Source organism: Syngnathus typhle, linkage group LG3 (genome assembly GCF_033458585.1).
Source record: "Syngnathus typhle isolate RoL2023-S1 ecotype Sweden linkage group LG3, RoL_Styp_1.0, whole genome shotgun sequence".
NCBI classification, from domain to species: Eukaryota; Metazoa; Chordata; class Actinopteri; order Syngnathiformes; family Syngnathidae; genus Syngnathus; species Syngnathus typhle.
The window spans coordinates 9,036,213-9,061,716 of record NC_083740.1 but is presented as its reverse complement, the minus strand read 5'-3'; the positions used below and the strand labels follow the sequence as shown (position 1 = coordinate 9,061,716).

General features: G+C 44.8%; 1 protein-coding gene across 1 annotated transcript; it reads right to left on the bottom strand.

Moving 5' to 3' along the window:
• Positions 1 to 346: 346 nt before the first annotated feature.
• Positions 347 to 25,460, bottom strand: LOC133151727 (adhesion G protein-coupled receptor L1-like). Its single transcript, XM_061274999.1, has 25 exons — positions 24,743 to 25,460; positions 15,388 to 15,507; positions 14,443 to 14,656; positions 13,954 to 14,063; positions 12,778 to 12,792; positions 11,084 to 11,291; positions 10,690 to 10,954; positions 10,288 to 10,627; positions 9,916 to 10,209; positions 9,389 to 9,492; positions 9,105 to 9,290; positions 8,951 to 8,989; positions 8,160 to 8,340; positions 7,950 to 8,072; positions 7,592 to 7,809; positions 7,340 to 7,513; positions 6,654 to 6,866; positions 6,337 to 6,557; positions 6,011 to 6,077; positions 5,823 to 5,911; positions 4,745 to 4,913; positions 4,519 to 4,668; positions 4,327 to 4,423; positions 4,130 to 4,240; positions 347 to 3,171 (listed from the first exon to the last, which is right to left on the bottom strand). The coding sequence occupies exons 2-25, from the start codon at positions 15,455 to 15,457 to the stop codon at positions 1,214 to 1,216; spliced, it is 5,616 nt and encodes a 1,871-aa protein (XP_061130983.1). The 5' UTR covers positions 15,458 to 15,507; positions 24,743 to 25,460; the 3' UTR covers positions 347 to 1,213.
• Positions 25,461 to 25,504: the final 44 nt, after the last annotated feature.

Below are 25,504 nucleotides of genomic sequence, written 5' to 3'. Positions count from 1 at the left end.
ACTCACAAGCACGCTCATAGCTGATGTACTCATTATGGGCACACCCCCATTGCCTTGCAACACATAAAACTTCAAACCGACAACATTTTGTGATCTATTAACAGGCCATTAACCTCCAGACCATTATCATTCCAGTGTTGTTGGAGGTAACAGTTGAACTGTGCCAACTGGTTTCCCCGAGTTACGAGCCACTCGGCATTTTGAGCAGACAGAATCTCAGATGCAATGTAAGTTGTTTTGGTGCTTGGATGATGGCTCGCTCGGTGAAGACCTACGTCTGAAAGGCACCATCTGCCTTTGATAGTCAAAGACTGGACACGAAAGATTAATTTCACGTTTACTCGAACTTCAATAGCAATACAAGACAATTAGAACACTTGAGGGTAGTATGTACAAGAATCTCAGGGGTTGCAGAAAAAGTTCTGAGGTTTCATTTCACATGATCTGCTCTGGAGACAATAGTCCTGTTGCTATGACAACGCCGCTGAAAACTCTTCCATTGCCAACAGTTAATAGCGACTGGAGGACAAGTTTTGGTCTTGATGTGATGGAACAAGTTGAAAATCTGAAGGAGGGCCCACCTCCATTGACAATGCTAAAATGCTCCTCTCTGATACATTAATCTGTGATACATTAATCATAAAAGATTTGTATATATGTATATATATATACACACTCTCACACACAGACCTTTCACACACGCATGCTCATCAAGCTACACACACATTCATTCACTTGCACTTGAACACTTCCTTCGTACAGAACGCATGGTCTCGTATGAGCCACTGGAAAGTCATGCACGTGTTCTTTGAAAGGAATCTTTTTTTTTTGGCAACACACAAGTGCTTTGATCCGTCACGACACTGTTCTCTTGCTACGAGGAGGGGTGCAACCCAGCCGGTTGACTGACACAAAGTCAGATCGTGGGCCAATAAGAAAGTACTGATGAAGCAGGAAGACACAGCAGGGGTTCAGGGAAAGAACGCTGAGGAAGAGTTACGACCAATGAGTCACACTTCTAGGAAAGTAACAAAAAATGAGAACGGGGCAGGGGGAGTCTCGTGGTGATCGGGAGATAAAAGCAGGGAGGAGCCATCTCTGGCATCGTCGTAACCTTCATTGGGTCCTCATTAGAAAATGCTAGTTTTCAACACTGTTGGTTGTGCTTTTCTCCGCCTCCCTGATTTCTATGCCCCGATCACCACCGCCCTAGTCACAGGCTCGTCACCCGCTGCATCTGACCGTCGTCTCCTTCCGAAGATGGCTCAGATGTGTACATGGCGTCTCCGTTAGTCGTCGGCGGCGGCGGCTGATAAAAGGTCTGCAGGTGATTGGGACGTGGGCCGAGAGGGGGTCTCCCGAGGCTGTAGGGCAGCTCCAGGGCAGGCTGCTGGGGTGGGCTGGCAGGGCTGAGCTCTTCTAGACCTTCGGGGCTACTGTCAGGGTAGGAGAGTGTTGGCGGCGAGGTGCGGCTGTAGAAGCGAGGAGGCGAACTACTGCGGCTGTACACTTGGGGGGAGTGGCGGGGGTAGAGATTGTTGGGTGGAGAATTGGTGTCTCGGGGAGCAAAGATATTAGTTGGGGGTGAACTTCGCGGGAAGAAACCGAGAGGCGGCGAGCGACGGTCTCCGGGGTACAGTGGTGACGGGTTTGAATCCTGGACGTAGATAGGTGAGGTGTCGGGGTCAAGGTCAAGATCAGGGGTCAAAGGCAAAGTAAAGCCGTCGGAGTCCTCTCGGTCGCCATGGTACCTGAGAGAGCCTCTCTCTTTCCCTCTTTTCCTCCCATCAAGACCGCCGTCATTGCTGTCAAGCAAGAAAGACTCCTGTCTGTCTACATCGACCCCTCCACGCCACACATCCAGCGCTCTGTCTTTCTGCTTGTCATTCTCTCGTTCAAATCCCGCTCTCCAACCATCTCTGTCCTTGTCTCTCTCTATCCCGCCTCTCCAGCCATCGACCCCAAAATCTTTCCGCTGCGTAATGAACGTTTCTTCCCGGTCCGTCTCTCCTCCTCGCCATGCATCCATCCTTCCGTCTCTCTTCTCCAGGAGATGAGGTTCCTCCCTTCCTCTCTCCATTCCACCTCTCCACTCAGCCATGTCCCCATTTCTCTTTTGAGAGCTGAAAGACTCCTCCCTTGCTCTGTTACCTCCCCTCCACTCATCCATAAGTCCATCTCTTTTGAGGAGAAATGCATCATCCTTCTCCCTGTCCTGCGCTCCTCGCCAAGCGTCTACACTGGCCTCCCTCTGTTTGACCAGAAGCGGCTCCTCCAGCGCTTTGTACAAGGGCTCGGATTCCTGTGGCGGTGGCGGGGGAGGCGGCGGCAAGGGTCTGTCTCTGTAACGATCCCGGTCTCGCTCCCTTTCTTTGTCCGTCCCTCCACCCGACTCTGCCGTGCTGCGGTGGCGGGACAGTGTGCCGGGGGTGCGGCTGAGCGTGGAGTATGGCCGAGCCTGAACATCAGGGGGCCGTGGTTGTTGCCTCTCCTGGAGCCCCCGGCGACCCAGAGTGCCTTGCAGCTGCAGCCTCTCCCCATCTTTAAGCAATTCGCGGGACTCAGCATCTGCCGGTGTGCGTGCGTGCGACCAGCCATCTTGTGCGCGTGGTGTTGTGCCATGTTCTTGTTCATGCGACGTGGAATGCGTCTCAGCACCTTGTAGGTGGTGCCTCAAATGTGGCCAACCTTCTTGTGCGTTGTGTCGAGTTGCGGGCTGCATGGTGGCCGCCCAGCCCTCCTGGGGTTGCTGTGCGTGCCGCGTCAGCGTGGCAGTGTGAGCGAGGGCCGCCCTGTCCAGATGATGAGGCCTCGCCAGACTTCCGTAGCGCTCGGGTGGGGCGGGTATGTCGCCCGAAGGCCTCAGGTTGCTTTGCACCAGCTCAGAGATGATCATCTTCTCCAGTGCAGCCGCGTCAGACAGGTTGCGACGCATTCCGGCGCCGGTGCCCAGATCTGCGGCTCCGTGCGGGGTCAGCAGGGCGGGGGAGATGTCATCACTTCCCATCCCGACTCCTCCGTCCTTCAGAAGGTCTGTGCTACCCACCACTCCGGCTCGGGATCCAGGCATGGCCCCCAGCCCATGTAGGGTGAAGGTATTGGGAGTGTAGCCTCCGTTGAGACACACACTGTCCACTCCACAGGACTCCTGACTTTGCGACACACCAACTTCTATGGGAAGAAACAAGAGATGTCAAATTATAAAATGGCAAATAATATTGTGACAGGAGTAGCATGAGTAGATGTATGAGCAAATGAGTAGCGCTTCTTCCCAAAGATTTAGACTTTCACTTTTAAAGGTGCCTTTCAATGTGACAAGAAACAAGAAGTTCATGTCATTGCGATTTAATATGTATGATTAATGTGTGCAAATATGAAAGGGTGGTCTATGAAGACAACCACGGTGCTAAATGGTTTGGGTGAGCACAGTAAAGAAGAGCTCATACTCTTGTTTCGGAAGGTTCCCACTGGTCCACGTAAGAGAGAGACACAAAGGAAAAAAAGTCAAAACACTCCAACACAAATATAAAAACAAATCACAGAAGCCTTAAGGTATATACAGCTATTATCCGTTGAAACAAAAAGTAACGTGCATATCCATCCACCAAGACCAAACTCTTTCTGCATGTGTCACCAGCAAAACTAATGGGATTCAAATTGGATTCAAAAGTATGAAAAACACAAAGTATGATGGAAATTGCTTTCTCTGAGAACACAAACAAACTCATGACACCAACAATAAGAAGTAATCTATCCAATGACAGGCCATGTTTCGACAATCAGCCATTCACACTTATGGACAATTTAGAGTCTTCAATCATAATAGAGTGCATGGTTTTGGAATATGGGAGGAAGCCAGAGTATCTGAGAAAAATCCATACAATCATGCTAACCAAGAGCCAAATTCAAACCTTAAACCACTAAGTACTCTTAATATAGTTGAAAAAACGGACAGCATATTACCCAGCAATGTCAAAATAAAGGAAGTTGACTCTGAAACCTTAACTTAATGCAAGTCTAATAAACATCATCACTCCTGCAGACTCTCACAAATAAAAGTGTGGTGAAGGAAACCACCAACTATCTCATGTACAGAAAATAAGCCCACTGAGGTTGTGACAAAGCATACCCGAGGAGGTGAAGGGTTGATTGTATCCCTGTGCCAACATGGTGTCATAAGGAGAGGCGCCTGCATGAGTCTGCAGCACTGGATTGGTCAGGAAATGATTCCCCAATGCAGCTGTGTGCAGAAAAGCGACGATTACACATTGCACTGCGAAATAACAAAATGTATACGAAAACAAATTAAATAAAGCAGATGCTCACCTCTGTTAAGAGGTGGGGTGCTGTTGACATCAGCGGCGATGAAAGATGACTCAGTCTGTCTTCGCACCGTGTCATTCCACATCCTCCTAATACGACTCTGGAGGACGGAATATTTGGCAGACAGTCAAATCAAGCTTGTGTCGGGAAAAAGTCCGCAAGATATGGAGGAAGCGCGTGAAGTGGAGCGTGCACCTGTCTGTTGGCCGTGGCTCTGCGCCCCTGGCTGCTGCTGTAGCGACTGTTGGAGCGCAGCGCGGCACCCTTGACCGAGTCCGGAGAGCTAGATGAAGAGGTTGCGCAGCACTGGGAGAGACGCAGACATCGGCCGTAGTCTTTCTGACCCTTAACACAGAGCAGTCGTCACAAAGCATCGGCGGCGTACGAGCGCAAGATATCGATGCTCGCCTCTGAGACTGACCTTTCTGGTGAGGGTGCAGTGCAGGATGGTGATGAGGAAGCCTTGCGCTGTATTAAGGGAGGCGAAGAGGTAAGCCAAGAGAAGAGAAGGCGCCGACAAAAACATCAGGCCCGACGACCAGTTGACACATTGCAGGAAGAGCAGTGTCAATGAACCCACAGCCCACGCCCTGGACACACAAGTTGATAGAATGGAGAAAGGTTTTTATTCAAGATCCGATTCACTCCTGTCCCTTGTCAAGCCCAGGAAGAAAAGAACACAAGAGCTAAAATTTGCACCCAAACAGAAGCCATCGAGAGCATTGTAACGCGACTGTAAGCACCTTAAAGTGAATTTTCCGTGTGCAAGTGTAATCGTGTACCTTATCTCCTCCTTTCTTTTCAAGTTTCTCTTACAAGGCTAGAGTTCATTTAAAAAAAAAGAAAGCCACTTTCACAGAACATTCACGACATCCTGAAAGCTGCAACGGCCTTTATACAGCAGAAGAAGAAGAAGAAAAAAAAAACCAGTTTCAATTAGTGGCGATTAAGATGAGCTGCTCAGGAGGAAGATTAAGTGCGGAAAGATAAAATTGACTGAAAAAATTTGCCTGATAAAATTGTACAACGTTGTTTGCAAAATGCATAATGTAAACATCACATCATCGTCAGCTTTAAAATAGGCATTCATACAATACCACTGGTCCGAAATAAATCTAATTAAGAAGTATAAGCTACTACATGCATTTACCTGGCTAATTGAAAATAAATTGTGCCATTTTACAGCCTTCAGATCTTCCTGCCACTTAATGCTGAGCACAGTTGACGCTTTCTATCTTACCATGACAAACTTCACTCTCAATTGTATTTATTCAGGAGAAGATTTGTGTAAAGCATGGGCATCAAGTGCTCTTTGAAACCCATTAGTAGCGTGTAGAAGCAATAGCAGCACAGCCTCTGAAATCATTTTGATACATACAAAGCATACAAAATTGCTATTTCAAATCCAATTCATGAAATAAACTCAACATAAAGAAATACAAGGATGGATCACCTCAACTGTTAACATTTTGCCCACAGATCTAGAGACAATTACAAACCTCAAGTTGTCATGGCGACTGGAGTCTGGCTTGAGGGCCGCAGTGCTGTGCATTTTATGTAAGGTCATCACTAAGATTACAAGGTTAAGCTGGAGACAATAACACAAACTGTCAGCGCTTTACTTTCACACATCTGTACACTGCATAATATGGTTGATTGTGCGTGAGGGCAGAAATGAAAATCTCACAGTGATAATAACAGCCACGGGTCCAAGGAAACTCCAAATGAAGTAATTGTCCGTTCGCAGCCAGCAGCTGTGCACACAAACACATTCAAGGAAAAAAAACTCATGAATGTACAATTACAATCCTGAATATCAGACATTTGGTGGCATCAGAAATTGTGCCGTTACTAAAATAACATTGAGGATGATAGTGCCCCCCCCCCCCCCCCGACCCCTCCTAAAATGCTTTCCCAACTCCTGACATGGATTTTGTTGACCCAGTTGAGAAAGTATTTATCTGTCTGATCCGAAAACACACTCGCTTGATAATTGTATTGCGATGAACTTACAACGTTTTGGAGCCGTAGCCTCTAAAGTCAATGGCTGCAGACACAGCCACCACCAGCCCGGGTACAGAGTAGCCACTCAGGTACAAATACTTCCGCCTGGAGTTACGACCCTCAAACACCTCACGTTGCAAAATGTACAGCTCCACCGCTTCCAGACATAGCCAGCAGAACACAGAGAGCAATGAGAAGTGCAGCAGCCCGGCAATGATGGAGCACACCACCTAGAAATATAAATGGCGGAAAAGCATAATGCAACAAAAGAGGGAGGAAAAATTTTTGACAAGCCCCCGTCGAGTTGTAGATGGACAAAAACTTACGGTATATTGCGTCTTATTGGATTCGACAAGGAAGAGCAGCTCAGTTATGAGCAGGTTGGCCCACAGGTTGCAGTGGATGGTGCTGTGGTCCGTGTGCCAGGGTGCCGCTTGACAGCATAAGGTAGTGAGACAGGTGGCCAAACACACCACGGCAATAGAGATGCCCACCCAGGAGACGATGTAGACTAGAAGCTCCTCTACTCCCACACCAGACTTTCAAGATCAAAAAGAAAGAAGAGAGCATGTTGTGTTGGCTATTAGCTACAATGACAGAAGGACAAAACATGACATCGAGCACTTGAATTGCATTTCACGACAGCCTACAGCGTTTAGAAATATCTCTCACAGCTTTGACTCGAGATAATTGAATGATTAATTAATAAAGGCCTTTATCTTACAAATTAGTGCAATCTGATTTCTGAGCACTACTAGGAATAGTAACATTTTATCAGCCTTTCTAATTTGGGAAGCAGCAGTGTTGCCATAATTAATCAAGAGAATGACATACAAGCTTCCCAGAAATGACTCGCGCTTTTTTTTTTTTTTTTAATTTTCGGGTGATTGCTGTTGACTAAAACATGCAGATACTAATGTGAAAACATTGAACATGCAGTAAACACGACAACATCTAGCAGTCATTTATAATATGTGAACCACAGTCAACACAAGTTTGTATGTTTACTTACAGCAGGTTGCTGGTACGTCATGAGTACGGCATAGCTGGACAGGTGATTGCAGGCGCATGTTGTGTGTGTATTGTTGGTGTGTAGCATGCGGCATCCTTGTGTGGACCACCTGCCGGTGCCAGAAACCCCAGAGGCGTTCCAGAAAGAGCAGTTGGGACCAAAGTGGTTGTCCAGCTGTGGATACCACACAAAACCAACTCTTAAGTCATCATGAATCATTCTTGTCAAAGTGGCCTGCATTTCCCAGCAGACCTGCAGGTGCCTGAGTGTGAACACCACAGGCTCAGAGAGGAACACTCTGTTGGAGCCTCTGTGCACAGAAGCTGATATGACGTGGGAGTTGACCACCAAGCTCCTGCGCCTGACGTCTGAGCCCTGTCCAAGTCCGAGTCCGAGCCGCAAGGTGGAGTTCTGGGTGGTCAGGAAGGTGCCCAGGTTCTTATACAGACAGAGGACCAACTTCACTTGGCCTGCACAGTGAAGGAAGAAAATCATTTATTGGCACATCTGTATATGTTATAATTGATTATCACACTATGTATTAATGCCACAATCCATTGCAATTGTGGTTTCTTCACTGTTTTAATATTGTGATGAGTGTGCTTCATACCATTATTGCTGTACTGCTGCAGGGCCACAGCTGAGATCTGCAAGATGCTGTCGCTGTCGTAGGAGTGTGGGAACGTTAGGTCCTGTATGTCCGCCTCTGTGTTTAGCACATACACCTCCAGATCTAATCATACACACGGGGGAACCACTGGATGAGGAGTTTGTTTGAAAAAGGTGGTATAGTCAGCGTTCGGGACGACAGACAACATACCGACGTTTGGTGCTCTGTCACTGAATCGACCTTCATAGAGGTTGTTGGCCAATAAGAACGTTCCTTTCTCAACCGCGTCTAGCAGCAGTGATGCAGAGCGGGACTGGTCAGGACCGCTCATGTCAGCCCAGGATACCAGAGCCTCGGGACTCAACAGATTATCCACTGTTTGAACCACAGCCTGAGAAGGAGAAAGGTGCAATATAATTAGTGTGTATATTCACCAACCTCCCTTTTTTGTCAGTTTATACATTTGTCTGGACTTTTATCCATGAGTGCGTCCATCCGTCCCTTCTCCCAACTTGCATCCTTTTATCTGTGCACTGTACAGCAGTCCGTTTGTCATCCATTCATTCATCTGTCTCGCATCATCCATCCATTTGTCCATCCGTCCGAGATCCTCTCTGTGTCGATTATTTTTCAATCTGTCCGTCCATCCATCCATCCTTTGTTCGTTCGTTCGTTTGTTCATTCATTCATTCCTCATCCATTGCCATCTTCTTCATGTCTTCATCAATCAGCATCACCTTCAATCATGTCCATTTGTCCGCCTGTGTATTTATTTTCCGCCCGTCTGTCCATTCTCATTCCATCTGTGCGTTATTCGTCTCACCTTTGTCACCATCCGCCCATCCATTTCTAAATCTGTCACACATCTATCTCTCTATCATCTCTCCGTGCAACAATCTTACATCCTTTTGTTAGTTCATCCATTATCCCATCATTTCTCACCCATCCATCCACCTCCATCAGTGATTCATCAGTCCATTAATTTTCCATCCGTTGCTTACCTGTACATAAGCCCTGCATGTGCGTTCCCTTTTCTGCAGCTACAAAGAGAGCAAACAACATCTGTGTCACACGTATCAGCGCTGGCTGACATTTGGTTCCTCTTTTCAGTAAAAGGTCAAGTACACATTGGCATGAATTTGAGGAGCAATTCACCTTATTGTAATTGCGTGCCGCAGACTCTTTATTGGCTGGTCTCAAGGCTTGAAGCTGGGAGTCCAAGATGTCCAGTAGCTGTTCAATTAGTTTTACAGACATGCTGACATCACCAGCATAGATACGTCCCCGGGTCAGGTTGACCAACTCCCCGGCTATGTTTGCTGCATTCTCACCACTTTTAATCTGGAGGTGTTCAGAATGACTTTTTATTGTTTGACATTTAAAGTGCAAGTTGCTTGTTAACATGCCTTTTCTGCAAGGTGTGTACATATGTAACTGACCTTTTGTGCAATCTGGCTGACCCAAGGAGAAGTACAATTCGAGAGGTCAGGACCTCTGGAGCTCCAACTCACTGGCAAAATCATGCACTCGTATGACGCTATACCTGCAGAACAAGACACGGCCACGGACATTCAAGAAGGGTGAGTCATATGACCAAACAATTAAAGCCCATAACATGCAGATATGTTGGTTCATTTGATTGTTTTACAGGTCCGCAAATAAGATGCAACACGTTTATCTCTGCTCAAAATTTAGCCATAAAACAAGATTAGGAAGCACAACGTGAAACGTTTAAGATGTCCTCTTTTCCTCTGAGGTGGGACTGAGGAAGACAGCTGCACAACGACAGGAAGAGTTGACAGACCGTGACTGTAAAAAGTATAACTAAGGTCATGTGAAGGGGAGTTCAATGAGAGGGCACATGACTACATTTCAAAGGGAAACAAACAAGATACACACTCTCTCACACACGTAATATAACGCTGACGTGATCAAACAAACACACATCTACATGCATCTGACTTACCTAGCGAGCCTTTGGGGCAGGGCCTCTCCACTGTCTCCCCTTTCAGAGTAGGGGGCCACTGTACCCCTGCGGCCACTCTTCCTTCGCATCCACCCACTTGCCCAGAGCCCCCAGGCGCCAAGGGGACTCGCAAAGGGGGTCGGGGCGTTAGGGGGACCATGGCTGTTATTGGCCTCTGGTCAAAAGGACCTCGGTTGATGACGCCCACTGGGTGGGAGGCTGATGGTCGCACGGGAGTCAGTGCAACTGTAGCTGTGTAAGAGCGGACCGTTGTCATCAGAGAAGAAAGGGGACCTGGAGGGAGAAAAAAACTTTACTTCAGGTCTGAAAGCTCCATGCAGTTACACCAATCCATGTTTTGGATCAACAGACCTTTAGTTGGTGGGGGCGGCGTGAACTGAAGCGGGTATCTTAGAACATAATAGTTATTCCACACATAGAGCTGGTTGTCTCGAGGGTTGTAGTCGATAGAAGAGATGTACTGATAGGGATTGGGAAAGGGTATCTGAATGGGCAGCTCTTGCCCCCGGCTGGTGTCATAGGCATAAACCACCATATCATTGCCCACGCGGCCGTCCGCCTGCCCCTCGTCATCCTGGAAGACCGAGCGCACCGCATACAGCACGCCGCAGGCCATGAAAGCATTGCTCGCCCCACGTTTGTCAAAGCCCGTGGCCCACGTGCCTTCAAAGCGCAGGGTGTACGGGTTCACCTGGAGAAGAGGTGGGAACTCTGTAATATTGCTGTAGCTTATCAAATTTTGCCAGGTCTTACCTGGCTGACCACAATGCGTCCATTATTGGCTTCAGTGGAGTAGATCACCCAGAGGCCGTTCTCATCCACTGCCAGATCGATGTCTGACTTCCCTCCCCAGCGGTAAGGCGAGGTGTCATGGTAGTTAGCATTGACCACCACCGCCTCGCCACTCTTAATGCGTGTCCGCAGGTCGTACTTGACCAGGTTGCGTGTTCGTTCCTTGTTATAGAACACGGCGCCGTCATACACCACAAAACCTGTCCCGTCGACACGACTTGGCAGTCTAGGATAAGAGAGGGAAAGCACGTCAATTAGGGGTGTGCATTTCTCCATTAAAATACTGTGTCCAATGACACGCGCACACACAATTTGTTGTTGTTGTTGTTGTTGTTGTTGTTAAACACACACTCACTTATAGGTAGTGGTGACACGGTTCTGCCGGTAGTCGTCCCAGGAAGCATATTCATAGAGCACCTCGGTCCTGTACGGTGTCCAGGGCATAACGTATAGTCTGTCACCAGCTTGCAAAGGGTCCTTACACCATGCCCCTGACTGATGTTCTGCCTCCAGCTGAGAGGAAGGTGGCTGGATGCTGAGCAGTGATCCGGGACAGACGAAAACTGGGAGATTGGAGTTGTCAGAGAGAAGGATGTGAGAGAGAGAGGACAGAGGATGCGGATGGATGATGGTGTGTGCGTGCGTGTGCATATGTGTATGTGTATGTGCATGAGGGAGGGAGAGAAAGAGAAAGAGACAGAGACAGAGAGAGAGACAGAGAGAGAGACAGAGAGAGAGAGAGACAGACAGAGAGAGAGACAGACAGAGAGAGAGACAGAGAGACAGACAGAGAGACAGACAGAGAGAGAGACAGAGAGAGATCGTGGGTGGAAACAGATTGATGCATGAAAATTGGATGTATTGGATGCAATGAGATTAAAGAAAGACAAAGAAGAGGAGACACAGAGGGCTTTAAAAACCTGTGCTGATGTCCAAAGACAAGCAAAACACGAGACGTATAAGTGAGCGTGTGTGTCTGTGAGTATGTGTATGTGTGTGAGTGTGCATGTTTGTGTATGCTTTTGTGTGTGTACGTGTGGTGAGTACTATAACAGGGGACACTGCAATGAAAGTTGTGTGAGTATGTTATAGGTACATCGCCGTGTCGGTTAGTGCAATGTGAGGTAGAATCAGAGGCGTAGAGGGCGGGGCTACATTTTGCCTTGAAGTGAATGAGAGGGCAGGTTAGTTCGAGCACAAAAATTGGTCCACCCACATGTCAAAAAATAAATATATGGACACAAACATTAACTGTACAGTCTCACACAGCATGCAAGAAGGCATGCATACACACACATGTACTCACATACACACGCGCACACATTTATTAGCAGTGCTTGATAGGCACACATCCAGACCCATCACACACATTTGGTCTTATTTTTCCTATGAAGATAAATAAGGGGCTCTGCCTAAAGGGGAAGAAAAAAGAAAAATAAGCATAGGAAGGAAGGAAGGAAGGAAGGAAGGAAGGAAGGAAGGAAGGAAGGAAGGAAGGAAGGAAGGAAGGAAGGAAGGAAGGAAGGAAGGAAGGAAGGAAGGAAGGAAGGAAGGAAGGAAGGAAGGAAGGAAGGAAGGAAGGAAGGAAGGAAGGAAGGAAGGAAGGAAGGAAGGAAGGAAGGAAGGAAAGAAAGAAAGAAAGAAAGAAAGAAAGAAAGAAAGAAAGAAAGAAAGAAAGAAAGAAAGAAAGAAAGAAAGAAAGAAAGAAAGAAAGAAAGAAAGAAATCTATTGAATTGTTTGTGTGGAATGACATCAACCAGGAAAGAAAGAGCAAAAGGAGTAAGAGAAGAGAGAAAACGGAGTGTATGTGCTGAACCTGCATCAAATTGGATAAAAGCACAGATTCTCATACAACGAAGGATGGGGGGGAAAAAATAGAGGAGAAATGGAATAAAGGGGGGGGGGGGCAACATCCAGCATGACTACAAACAACGTCCTAGGGTAGGAGGAAGAGAGAGAAATGGTAAGAGAGAGGGGGAGAGAAGGAAGAGAGAAATAGGGGCGAAGGTGGGTAAGGAGATCAAGATGCTACAATGTATTGTCTTTACCTTTTTGGTCCACTTCTACTCAAGCATAGGGAAAAAAAAGAGGGAGAGAAAGAAAGAGAAATCAGAGGGGGAAGAAAAGAAGAAATGAAAGGAGTCAAGAATGCAAGCGAGGAGGAAAGACAGAGAAGAAAAAAGAAAGTAAAGAAAGAATTGCACAGATTATGAGTGCCGTTCTCGCAAACAGTTTTGTACCCAAAAGCAGCCCGTTAGCCCAACATCCCTTTATCACTACTATTCCCACTCCACCACCACCACCCTCCTCCTCCTCCTCCTCCTCCTCATTCTCCTCCACCTCCCTTAAGTTCAACTCCTGTGGAGAAAAGAGAGCAACTCCTGGGCTTGGTGCGACTCTGGAAAAAGAAAACACACACACACACACACACATGCACACGCAGATGCACATGTGCCTCTCTCTCGTATGTGTGCGCGCGCGTGTGCACACACACACACACACACACACACGGATACACGCACTCGCTCACGCGCGCACACTCACACAAACACACACACACAGGAGACATACAGTTTGCAAATACAATTCTCATTTGTTCCTTCAACTTTCTGTTTGTATTTCAAGCACACCCCCTCTCTGAGGAGAGAAAACATCTGAAGGAGGTTATATAAATGTCTTGAAGGATTCATACCACATGATCAAAAAGTATTGAGACACATATCTTCATCACTTCTTCCTGAGCGTTCATTCTTCTTCTTAAAATATTTTGCCTATCACTATGCTGCCAGTCCCAGTTGATAGGATTTAAAATATCTCAAGCCAGATACTGTAGGTGTTCCAATACCTTTGCCCATATGGTGAATCTTTGTGTGCAATAAACAATCACATACATGTTAATATAGTCATGCTATGCTACTCTTTGCTTATTGCTCATATGAACAGTGTGTATGGTATTTTATATATATATATATATATATATATATATATATATATATATATATATATATATATATATATATATATATATATATATATATATATATATATATATATACATACATACATACACAAATTTATATATATGTATATATGCGTATGTATATATTACATATATATATATATATTACATCGGATGTTTATGCATTCATAGTTGCTTCCTATATATTTGTATGCTGTACATATGCTGTATATCTATGTATAGAAATATGCAAATTCATACTCACTGTAAGGGACACACTCGTACTGGATCTCCAGATATTTGTATGTTCCAGGACAAGGGTCTGGGAAAACGTCTACCCCTGCCACCACCACACACTGTGTCCTGTTGTTACACCTGCGCAACAGTGATGGATGGAGTGGGAAAAGAAAGGAGAGTGATTAATTTACAGGAAAGGAGACGCAACTGGCTGTCCGTTTGTCTCCTCGCCCCGAGTATTGATTTGTTCTTCGAGGAAAACGCTGCTGAGTACACAGCTAATGGCGCAACCAGATTTAGCCGGAGTGATTATTGCACTTGCACACACACAAACACACAACAAAAGCATTTGCCGGGTGCAGTGTTTCGTCAAACACGGGTTCGGTGTGGAGTATGCTGCAAACAGCAGATGCTTCCATTGATTTAGCTTTATCCAATCATAGCGACAAAGCGATTTGCATCTTTTATGAAAGACACAAAGTAGTGGAGCGCGCACACGCATGTACCCCATACACACCTCTGAGCCATAATCTTCAGTGCATCTGGAAGGTAACACTGCGTGTTCTCCATCTGGAAAGGCTCTGCGTCGCAAATCTTGTCGTCGGTGCGTCCGTAGTTGGCGGTCTCCACCATCACCACATCGCTTCCCGGGCAGCGCAGTTCAATGGGGTAACCCTCACAAGCCAGCTCCCTGCGCAACAGTCCGAATGGCATGGCGGCCCGGGACATGGCTGACATGTCAGGATGATTGGCGATGTAGCAGTGAGGATGCAGGAAAGTGCGGGGAAAAGGGAGAAGAAAAGATATTTACTCATAAAACTGCTGCTGCGAATGATAACTTAAACTGGTTGCTCTTTAATATATTTGGTATGTATTTTTAAAAAACTAGGTAAATACCCGAGCCAGTCTGAATCCAAACACAATGCGAAAAAACAAAACGTGAACCACCAGCAGTAAGATTTTCATTTTCTGACCTCATTACATCCAAAGAGGCATATTAACCCATCTAAACCCGGGTTACTGGACAAAATCCCATTAGTATTACCGCAATCTGCTGTTCACATCAAGCAGAGTGGCGTGTACACATGAAAAGGTCGTCGCCGAACGAGGATTAAAGCGCGCTCTCGACGGCCGTCTGATCAGTATGCTGGCCGTGTGTCGTAACTCTCCATGGTGCTGAAGGACTGATGCTTTATTAAGGAGCGGCAACAGAAAGCTTTAAAACACTCCCCATGGCCAGACTTCGATTGTGCTCATAGTCTTGTGTTTATGTAGGTCAGCGTCTTTCCAAAACTTTGCAAAGATGGCCTTTCGCTTGGATTGGGGGCGCTCGGCGCGATGATTTACGACCTCTGACATAGACGGCGGGTCTATTAGTATTTTCTGTTACACTTTAAAATCCCCGTTTTCGCAGGTGTCAACATCTTGACATGACGCTTGCTTGAGGGGTGCTGAGGCGTACCTGGACTGGAAGGGGTGACATGAGCCAAAATAAGCACGCACACGCCCAAGAAGCACAACGACACCGCCATGCCGGGAAGGAAGAGTCGGGTTGTCACACCACCAGCCGCGTTAGGAGAGCCTGGGGAGGAAGCAGAGGCGGAGGTGAGCCATGTGGAGTGAAGAGCTGCACTCTCTCCGTCTGTGCATAATAATGATGTTTGTGTGCTCACATCTTTGCACTTGCTGGATGGATGCTGAATGACACACAGTGGGACACACATGTGAAATGCAGCAGATGGGAGGAGGGCGGAATAGCAGACAGACAGACAGAGAGGAGAGCGCGAGAGAAAGCGAGATAACAATTGAGCAATCGAGCAGCAAAGTCTCTCAATCTGCTGTTACCATGGTGACAGCCCAGTGCAGTCTGGGGAAGGAGGGAGCGATGGCTAGAGAGAGCAAGAGAGACAGAGCGAGAGAGCAAAGAGACATGCTGGGTTTGTGTACGTCTGTATTTTTAACAGTAAATATGCGTGATGGTGTGTTGAAAGTCGGTAGTTAGCCCCGGAGCAACACTGGCCGATGACCCACAAAACAATTGTAATCTTTCTATCCACACGCTGCTTGGTGAAATCACTCACAAACACACATGCATGTGCATGGACACACATTCACACGCGTTAGGCCACTTTTCAGTAATCCTAAATAAATGATGCAGCAGAGAGAGAGACAATCTCCCCACCCCCTAAAAAGGAGTGGCGGCTTCCACAGCTGAATGGAGAAAAATGTAAGTGAATGTGCAATGCACTGCAGTGGACTGTTACAGGGCACAGAAAACACATGATGCGTGCACACCAAAGCACGAGGAACAAGAGGAAGATGGCTGCTCAACACAAAACCCTGAATGGGAGAAAGATTGAGGCTGAACTGCATCCTGTTGCTAGAATTGCGTCGGGGTGGGGGGGTGTGGTGGGTGGTAAGCGTTATTTTACTTCTGCTTTAAGTTGAACTGGGTTCAGGGTTATATTTGGGCTTATATTCACAATGTGGAAAAAATAATCAAAAAACATATGTGTTTTTGCAAGATGAAGTAAATAGTGTACTCGCGTTGTGTATGCTGACTTATGACTTGTGCTTCTCTGCAACCTCTTGTTTGGTAATGACGCGAGACAGATTTAGGTCATTCCTTAACAAACGTCCGACATGCACGGGCTAAAGCAAGAAAATGTACTTAACACACACACGCACACACACACACATATACACACAGTGTCTCCAACTCTTGCGGGTATATTAGACAGATTACATCCGATTTCCAAGTTCAACCATGCTCAAGTAAAACCATATCCACACCATGTATTCCATTTATTTTAATGACTCCCATTTACATGTTGAGCATGTTCTTCGTGCACATCATGAGCTAGCTAACATTAATGCACACGTTGCCACACGTTTTGAAAAACATACATATCCCAAAAAATAGAATTGCCAATCCACTGAAGTCCAATGAACCAACACAACTGTAATAAAGGCCTTAGGACCACAGTAACACACACACTCAACCCTACACAGTAATAACAGTACATAAAAAGACTCCCTCGAATGAGACCCTCTCCAGTGTTATCACACGCGCACACACAGGACACACACTAAGAATTCGAGTAGACATAAATGTCTCATCTCAGCCAAAAAGCCTTATGGCGGCATGTTTTTTTGCTTGCATTCCCCACTTCTCTCTCTCTCACTCACACATACACATAGACTTTGACTCAAACACTTGCATACACACACATCCTTAAGTGTTGGTGCAGAGTAAGTAGAGCAAGGACACTGATGGGCCTTGACAAAGCCACACACCCAGTCCCCCTGTTCACAGCACGGCGCTCCCTGCCTGCAACCAGGATGCAGCCCCGGGCCACCGGCCGGCCTACTTGAAAGAGCAGCAATCTAAATGAAAAGTGTGTGTGTGAGTGAGCCTGGAGTGAAATCACACACGGCCAGGAATCTACGCGCATAGGTGCCCACACCAAAACACACGGTGATGTTTTGCTTATGACTGTAAAATATCTTAGAAGTTGGCAAAATATGTCCAAATCCCCCACTGGCCGCCTTGAATGAGTTTTAATTTATGCCTTTAATTGATTAAAATTAAGTTACAAAAATATGACATAGTAATTAAATAATAGACCTAAACCAGGTACAATTGAACTTTTATTACTTTGAGATTTTAACTTTTTTTCCCTTGTAAACTAATTTAAAGTGAAACAACACCGAATCAAATCAAATTAAAATACATACAACAAAAAGAAAAAAATAAATCAGCGTGCAGAAAATGTGTCCATCATTAAAACTGGTGTTGGAAAAGAAAGCAAGTGGCTCAGTTTTAAGAGCAGCTCCAGTTTTCTTCTCTCTGGAGGGACTGACATTAAGTCTCCAGCATCAGCAGCAACAGTTGCATTTAAGACACTGGCACCCTGATAAATATTTATTTTATTTCTTGTCCCTCAATCAAGTTTAAATGTGTCCAGATTCTACTTTGCTGCTGTCACTCATTTTCTTGACAATTCTTCACCGGCATTGCTTGTCTCCACTCGTGGCCCCTTGTTCTGTTTCTCTCTCATCTCAATCCCTCCTCTACGTTTATGAAGAGTCAATAACCTTTTTCAAAACTGAACATTGGCAGTACTGGGGTTTTTGCTTCACGTCCGTGCACCACCGAATATATCGAGATATTCAAGCATGGGAGCAACCAACTGTCATGTTAACAGGGTCATTTGGAATGTTTCAGAATACAGAAATTTGACCTTAACCTGAATATTGACTGCATGTAAACATCTTTTGTGCACCATGTCAAACTATTGTTTCAATAAGTAATGCCATGCTGTAGGCGAGAGTGAGTCTTCATCTACTGCAGGGGCTTTCAAGTGGTTTTATACAGCGTCTGTATGTCTATTTTGGGAATCTCAGCTCCATTTGACATCATTTGGATGGGTAGATGATTTAGAAAATTATCTGGAAAACAAATAAAGAATTAATTTTTATTTAAAAAAATATTACAATTATTTTCCATTTCCAATTTAACCGACCACCTGCAATACCGCTACGGACCACTAGAGGGCCGCGGACCACCGATTGACAATCCCTGTTCTACTGGATCTGATTGGCCTCAATGCAAGTATAACAGATTGTGATGGCAGTCATCAATTTTTGTATCTGGTACTTTGATGTAGAGCAGGGGTGTCAAACTCATTTTTTTGGAGGGCCGCATTGTAGCTTCTTTCGGAGGGCTATTATGACTGTCAACCCAAATAAATGTTTGAGCACCGCATATTATATACAGTAAAAGCTACAAAACAAACTGACAAATAATTCGTTTTCAAATCAGACAAGCAAATTTATATGAAAAAATATAAATGATTAAAAGTGAAGACAATTTGCAATTCTGGTAATGACACCCGAATTTGAAGCACAATTTGTCTTCGCGGGCCACATAAAATGATGTGGCGGGCCGTATCTGGTCCCCGGGCCTTGAGTTTGACACCCGTGATGTAGAGACTTACCAAAACCAAACAAACCCAGTAAACCAGTCACAACAAGGTGTCTCATCCTTGCAACTCCTTTCACTAGCACCATTTTTACCCCGATGCAAATGTGCTGAGCAAGGGAAATAAAGTCCTTGATGAGCTAACCAACGGATCGCTATCATCGCTTATACAAGTCGCACTCGGCATTGGTCGTAAAAACAAAAGCTGCTGGACTCAAAGCAAGTGATACGTCAAAGCCAATAAAGTCTGACTGCGGAAAATGAGTAAAAAATGATGTCAATCACACAGGTACAAAGATTCACACCGTCATAAAAGCAAGCATAAAATCAACAGAGAGTAACTGCCTCCTCATTTGGCTGCAGAGTGCAGCATGCCCGAGGGTAATTGGCTATAAAGCACCAAGTGACAAAACAGGCGTGCGGTGCTGTGCTGCTAATGGACGAGTGAATGCGTGAGTGTGTGAAGGGGAGTCAAAGGATGAGGGTGGGATCCAAACATTACCAGTCTGACACCAGGAAATAAACAGTTTTTAGTGCAGCATCAAATTTATCATCCATAATATCTACACATTTGAAATCACTCCACTGCGCTCTTTGTTTGATATAGACTGAAGTGTAGTTTCACACACTTGACCTCCACAGCTCCAGATGTAGTCCGACCACTTAGGGGGCTTTAGAGTCCGTGTGTTTGTCTGGTCGATGCGTGAGTCCGGGGAATTGAAGTGTCGCCACACGTCAGTCATTTGTTTGTCACCGCCAGGAAACGTAGACAGCGCTCGAGGCCAAGTCGGAAGGAATGTCTAGGACCAGCATTGCACGTAATGCAGGCCACTGTTTGTTGAGACCTTCGTCATTTGTTGTTGGTTACAGTAGCAAGCACAAAGCCCGCACACAAAAATTAGAGCAAATTGCTTGCAGACATATTTTCAAACTTGACTGCTTTTTATGACCTCAGCTACCAGGCTGCATATTGTGCTCTGTGCCAGAAGGGCAAACAGAAGTGATATTTGCTATCGCCACATCCCTTGTACACATTTTTGAGACACTACCTGCTCAAAGTATGCAATCTTTAAGAACATTCAACTTTATGGAATCATTCAAGCATTTCCCGCATTTTGATCTTGAAAGGGGGAAAGAAAATCTACAAAATTATCAGTCCAAAAATTCACATCCCCTGAAATGCCACCAGCTGGTTGGGAATCCCTGAATTATGGGAATAGTTTGGCTTTCTATCGGTTGGTATTTGTTCTGCTGTCTGGTGCAAGATTATGAAGTTGAAATATCTGCAGGGAAATGCAAGAAAAAGAAGAACACGTTTTATAAAGCTTACTCAGAAAAATTTAACTCTAAAAAATTTAAAAGATTGCTTTTAACTCAAAATCTGTGAAAATCTGGGTGGATGTAGCGATACAAATCTTCTCTACACAACTTGTTGCAAAAAACAACAAACAATAAAACCACAGTCCAAAACATTTGCTAAAAATATGACTTATCTGACAAGTTAACCCATACTCAGCTCTGTGGACATTAGCATTAACTTCACTCCTTAAAATTGCTCCCTAAATAAGTGCAGTGGAAATCCCAGAGTTGATCAATTCTGTGCAAATGGTTGACTTTTAAGTGGCTTCAAATTTCTAGACAACCCTACCAAAATGAACATAGTGAATTAATTTGATCAATAATTTTTATAAAACTTCTATTAACTCTACAAGTGACATTTTGGGCATGAGCTCCAAATTATGTAAATTACGAGGTCTTTGTATTTACGGAAAAGGAGAGACTGCTAGCAATGAGCGTAATCAGAAACACATACTACCACACACACTCAACACAAGTTGGTCCTCTATTTGAGTCCTTCCTGACTGAGAAATGAAATGTTTCATATCACAATCATGAAAGCGGTAGTTCATGTTAACTTCACAAGGATTTGTGATTGCATGAAATGAACAACAATGATTGTGAGCAGCAATCATTTTTTGGTCGGGAAGGGAAAATCTCTCAACAGGATAATAGCGCAAGAATCTTTTAGACATCCAATAACTGAGCTTTTGCGGATTTTGATCGGAAGATGGGAAAGAAGCTCAATTCGGCGTGATAATCGGTACACGTGTAGCCTACTAAAACAAATAGAGTCGAGCTACAGTGATGATAAAGCACACATGAAAACCGTAATACTTTACTTGTACTACATGTGACAGCTGCTTTGTGAAAAGGCTGTGCATGTGAAACGAAGGTAGAGTTTCTTTCACCTGAAGAACAACATATCGTCTCAAGGCAACTAGAAAGTTGATTAAATGTTGATAAGGTTCCTCACATTTTCATCAAGCTTGTAATCCTACCCCAGGCACGCATCCTCTGAGATAACAGCACGCTGCGTCCCAGTGACTCATAGCGCTTTCTCGGTATCTGAAAATCTCCAGGATTTACAATATTGCTCAGTTTTTTTCTTTGAGCGCTGTACATTTATAAAGCGCAGTAGCGGAAATTAAGCATCAAATGAGAAGATGCAGTGATGTGCACAGTGGTAACTTAAAATAATTTCTCTTCCAGTTTTCCCTCTTTATATTTCCATAATCATTTTAGGCTTTTGGTTTAATTTGAATAAGAGAGCTTTGGTTGTTTCTCCACTTATTCAAATTTAATCTATTCAATTTAAGAATTTACAAGAGGCATGCAGGATTATAATGTAGCATTACAAATATGGAAATTACTCACTGTATCATGTCTGGATTCAAAATGAAACCGAAGGAAAATATAATGTTGGCTTAGAAGATTTCTGCAAGATGAAGAAAGTATTCAGGAAGCCAAAACAAGCCAAATATCTCAGTATTAGTTATTCATTTTCCATGAAACACAGGACACATAAAAATTAGATCTTGTTTGGAAACATTTTATTGACTGTTTTTTTGTTTATGGTTTGTGCATCAGTGTATGCTGTTGCACGGAAGAGCTTCAAAATGTCACAGTATCACAAAGAGCGGAATAGTAGAGCCCAAATGTCATTGCAATAAAAAGTCTCCCTGCAGCCGCTTACACGGGCATCAAAGCCGCCGTATGCCAAGAGCTGAGCTGAACTGAGCAAGTTCAGTATAGCTCTGTTTTGCAGGTAGATTGAATAGACTGCAGCTAGAAAATTTCTAGGTGGAGCGCATGTTGGGAGGAAAAAAATAAAAGCAGTGTCTTGAAAACACCACTTGCTAAAGATCACCATGTAAAGCATCTATACTTCCTTTGTCATTTTTTTAAAAATCCTTAATATTTGAATGCTTTTCCTTTCGAGAGATCAGCTGACAAGACTTGCGTTTGAGCCCTGGAGTCACCTCATCTCTATTTATCCAGCCATAAATCACCCTCTCAGCCTTGCTAATTAACACTGTCATTCATAAACATCATTACAAGCCCGCCGGTGTTATTCTTAACTGCAGGAGCAAGAATGGTCACACCGTGAATGATGTACTTCTCCCTTTTGAGATCATTTGATTTCACAGGTTCACTAGAGCATTCACTGCATTCTCTGCTCACTTGTCAAATAGACGCTACCCCCCCCCCCACACACACACACACACATACACACCACGCCCGTCCAATCATATTCCAGCCCCGTCTGAGCTACAATGTCAATGTAATCTGCCCAGAGCCTTCAGAATGACTAATGCTGGCAAAAGCAACATTAATTTTATCAGCATTGCAAGTATTTTGTTAAATAGATTTCAAATTTGTTCAACAATGACATCGGCATTTTTCCTCCCTCAGACTGGTTGGTCCAGTAAAGCTTGTTGTAGCCAACTTTGAATAGCAAAACAGCAACCTGCACACATCAATGCATTTAATAACCAGAATCTTTGGTGAGTATGATACATTTTTTTTAAATATGATTATGTGTCCTATTATTGGGTAAAAACGGACTCTGAATGACTCCAGATGACACAGCATGTGCATTTTGTGTTTCTGTATCATTGCTAGTTTATATAATTGTGATTTTATTTTTCTCTGTTTAGGGCTTTTTGCAACACGTTTCAAAAACATGAGGATCGGCGAAGGAGAAGAAATAGATGCCTCCTGCTAACACAAGATGCCAGCATTTGCCATTAAGATGGTGCAAAAGCTCAGTTTTAGTTTTGATGGTTCTCAAACAAAAGGATCTTGTCGCCATTATTGTGTTGTGGTGGACTTATATTCACTGACATCCTCTTTTTCATTTCAACACAAAACACTGAATATAAACTCAAATAATCACTGGGAAAAGCCGCAGGTTAGTCATATTACTATAATACTGTATAAAAGCCACATATTTCCATTAAATTGAATCTATAAAAAATAGTCACCATCCAGTCTTTAGAGAAATGTATCCAATCAGATTTAATTGGAGCAAATATGGTGCAATTTTGAAAGTACTTATAGCAAAAAGAAATCCATCTCAAATGCAGTTGAGTGTGTGTGTGTGTGTGTGTCTGAGGATTTAAACGAATCGATTCTCTTTCTTTTGCGCCTTGGGTGTCGACATAAATTACCCGTACTTGAAAGCACACCTGATTACATTTTGTTTTCTCCTCCGCATGCGCCATGCAGCACACACATACTTAATGGTAAAGTGAGACTTCAAATATCCATTATAATCAAGTTTGGATCAAAGTATAAGCACACTTGTAAAAGTAAGCTTCAACGAATACCTTCTTGGGAAAGTTCATCAAAACGGAGGGACCATTGTTATTTTTTGCAAAGACAGGCTATTTCATAGATTGCTTATTTTGAATCTAATTAGATTGTGCAAGTGCTCGTGATGTGACCAGCTGGTGAACATACGATGCTCAACTTCATTACCTTCACAAAGTGAAGGTTACACGTGCAGCTAAAATTCAGGCTGACACAAGAGCAGACGTCCCGTCAGCCACTGAGCATCTCTCCTCGTTGTCCCTCTCTCTCCATCCTTTCATCCTTTGCTCGTCTGCCTCCCTCCATCCGCTGCCATGCAGGCTTGCCCAACCTCGTACCTCTCATTCATTCTGAACACTCTCTCACTCGATGCTAATCTTTTTCTCGTGTGTGTTCAGATTCACCGTGAATTGGCTAAACCGGTCCTCACAGATCGAACTGTGCTCGTGCGATGAGGACACCAGACGATGCTGAGAAGGTTCATTAGCATCGCCCTCACGATGTGACGTTTTGGTGGGACGCTCTGAGACCTCTCTATCTGGCAAAGCCCGCAGGACACTTATCTCGTGCACATTAATATTTCACAGCTTGCCTCACACTAGCACACTACTGACCTATACAGCTTAATGGCAACCAAGCCAGACATCACATGACACTCATCATCCTCACATCTAGCTTGCCTTGCTGAAAACGGGGTCACAAATGGAGCTACTGTGGAGTCCATTCTTGCACAATCGACATCATTTTTATAAGGTTTTATGCTCTCGGGCTTCCCTAGGCTACACGTCCAAATGGATGTACTGACCTGCATAAATAATACACTTTTTTGGGGGATTTGTTATTATAGAGGTATTTAGTCTACTATCACCTTGCATGATAAAATCATCGTGATGGTCAAGGGTAGAAACTGCATAGTATACCGTTGAGATTGACAATATCTAATATATAATAATACATATTTAAATATATATGAAATAATAATAATAATGACAAATGAAAAATAGAAACATGAAATAAATATTTTTCTTATAATTATCCAGAGGAACCTCTGCTGTCACCCCATTGCATCGATCGCCGTATATGTGCGTGTGTACATTCAGAGAAAAAGAGAGGAGATGGAAAGAGAGAGGGACATGGAGAGGGGCGGGGTGCATCCTGATAGCTTATGTCCAGATCTTACCGTCAATTCTCCTCCTCCTTCTTCTTCTCGCTCACTGCGTCTCCATCCTCCTGTTTCTCTGCTCCCTCCACTACACTGACCGGTGCATGAAAACCAATGCAATCTTCTTTAGGCAATGGCGGGTGATACAGCAGACAGTGAAGCAGTCATTTGGGGTCCAACAACAACTGGGCGCCCCCCTCCACCCCCCACCTCCTCCACTGATGAGGGCTCTCTGCCGGACCTCCGTCCACTCGATGACGTCCCCGCTGCACTGTGCGTCACGTCGGCACCCTCATTCCCACGGCGTTCATGCCCACGGACGCCACGGGTTGTCGGCCTTGCTCTATATAGCTCCGATCAGGTTTGTGGCATGCAAATACCCGACCAAAGAAAAACATAAGCCGCAGAGCCAGAGTGCACCTCTGTCGTTATCTAGACTTCAGCGAACCCTCGTCCTCTTGTTGTCATGACTGCAGATCTTCCTCCGACATTGTTCCAACACATGCTTCTCTGCATTTAGAGCCAAATAGCGTCGACGTGAAAATGCATCCTCGACCAATTGTGCTGCTAAGTCGCAACAACGAGGGCGGATACCGCGTGCCTGAGATTAAAAATAAATGTGCCAGTTGAGTCAAAATAAAAGATGCTGATATTCTAAATGAACGCGCACCCATAAACAGCTGGACTGTCAGAGCCTATGGTTTCGTGCTCCTGGCATCGCCGTGCGTCCGTCCGTCCGTCCTCTGTTCTCCGAGTGCGCGCTCTCGCATCATCCGCTGG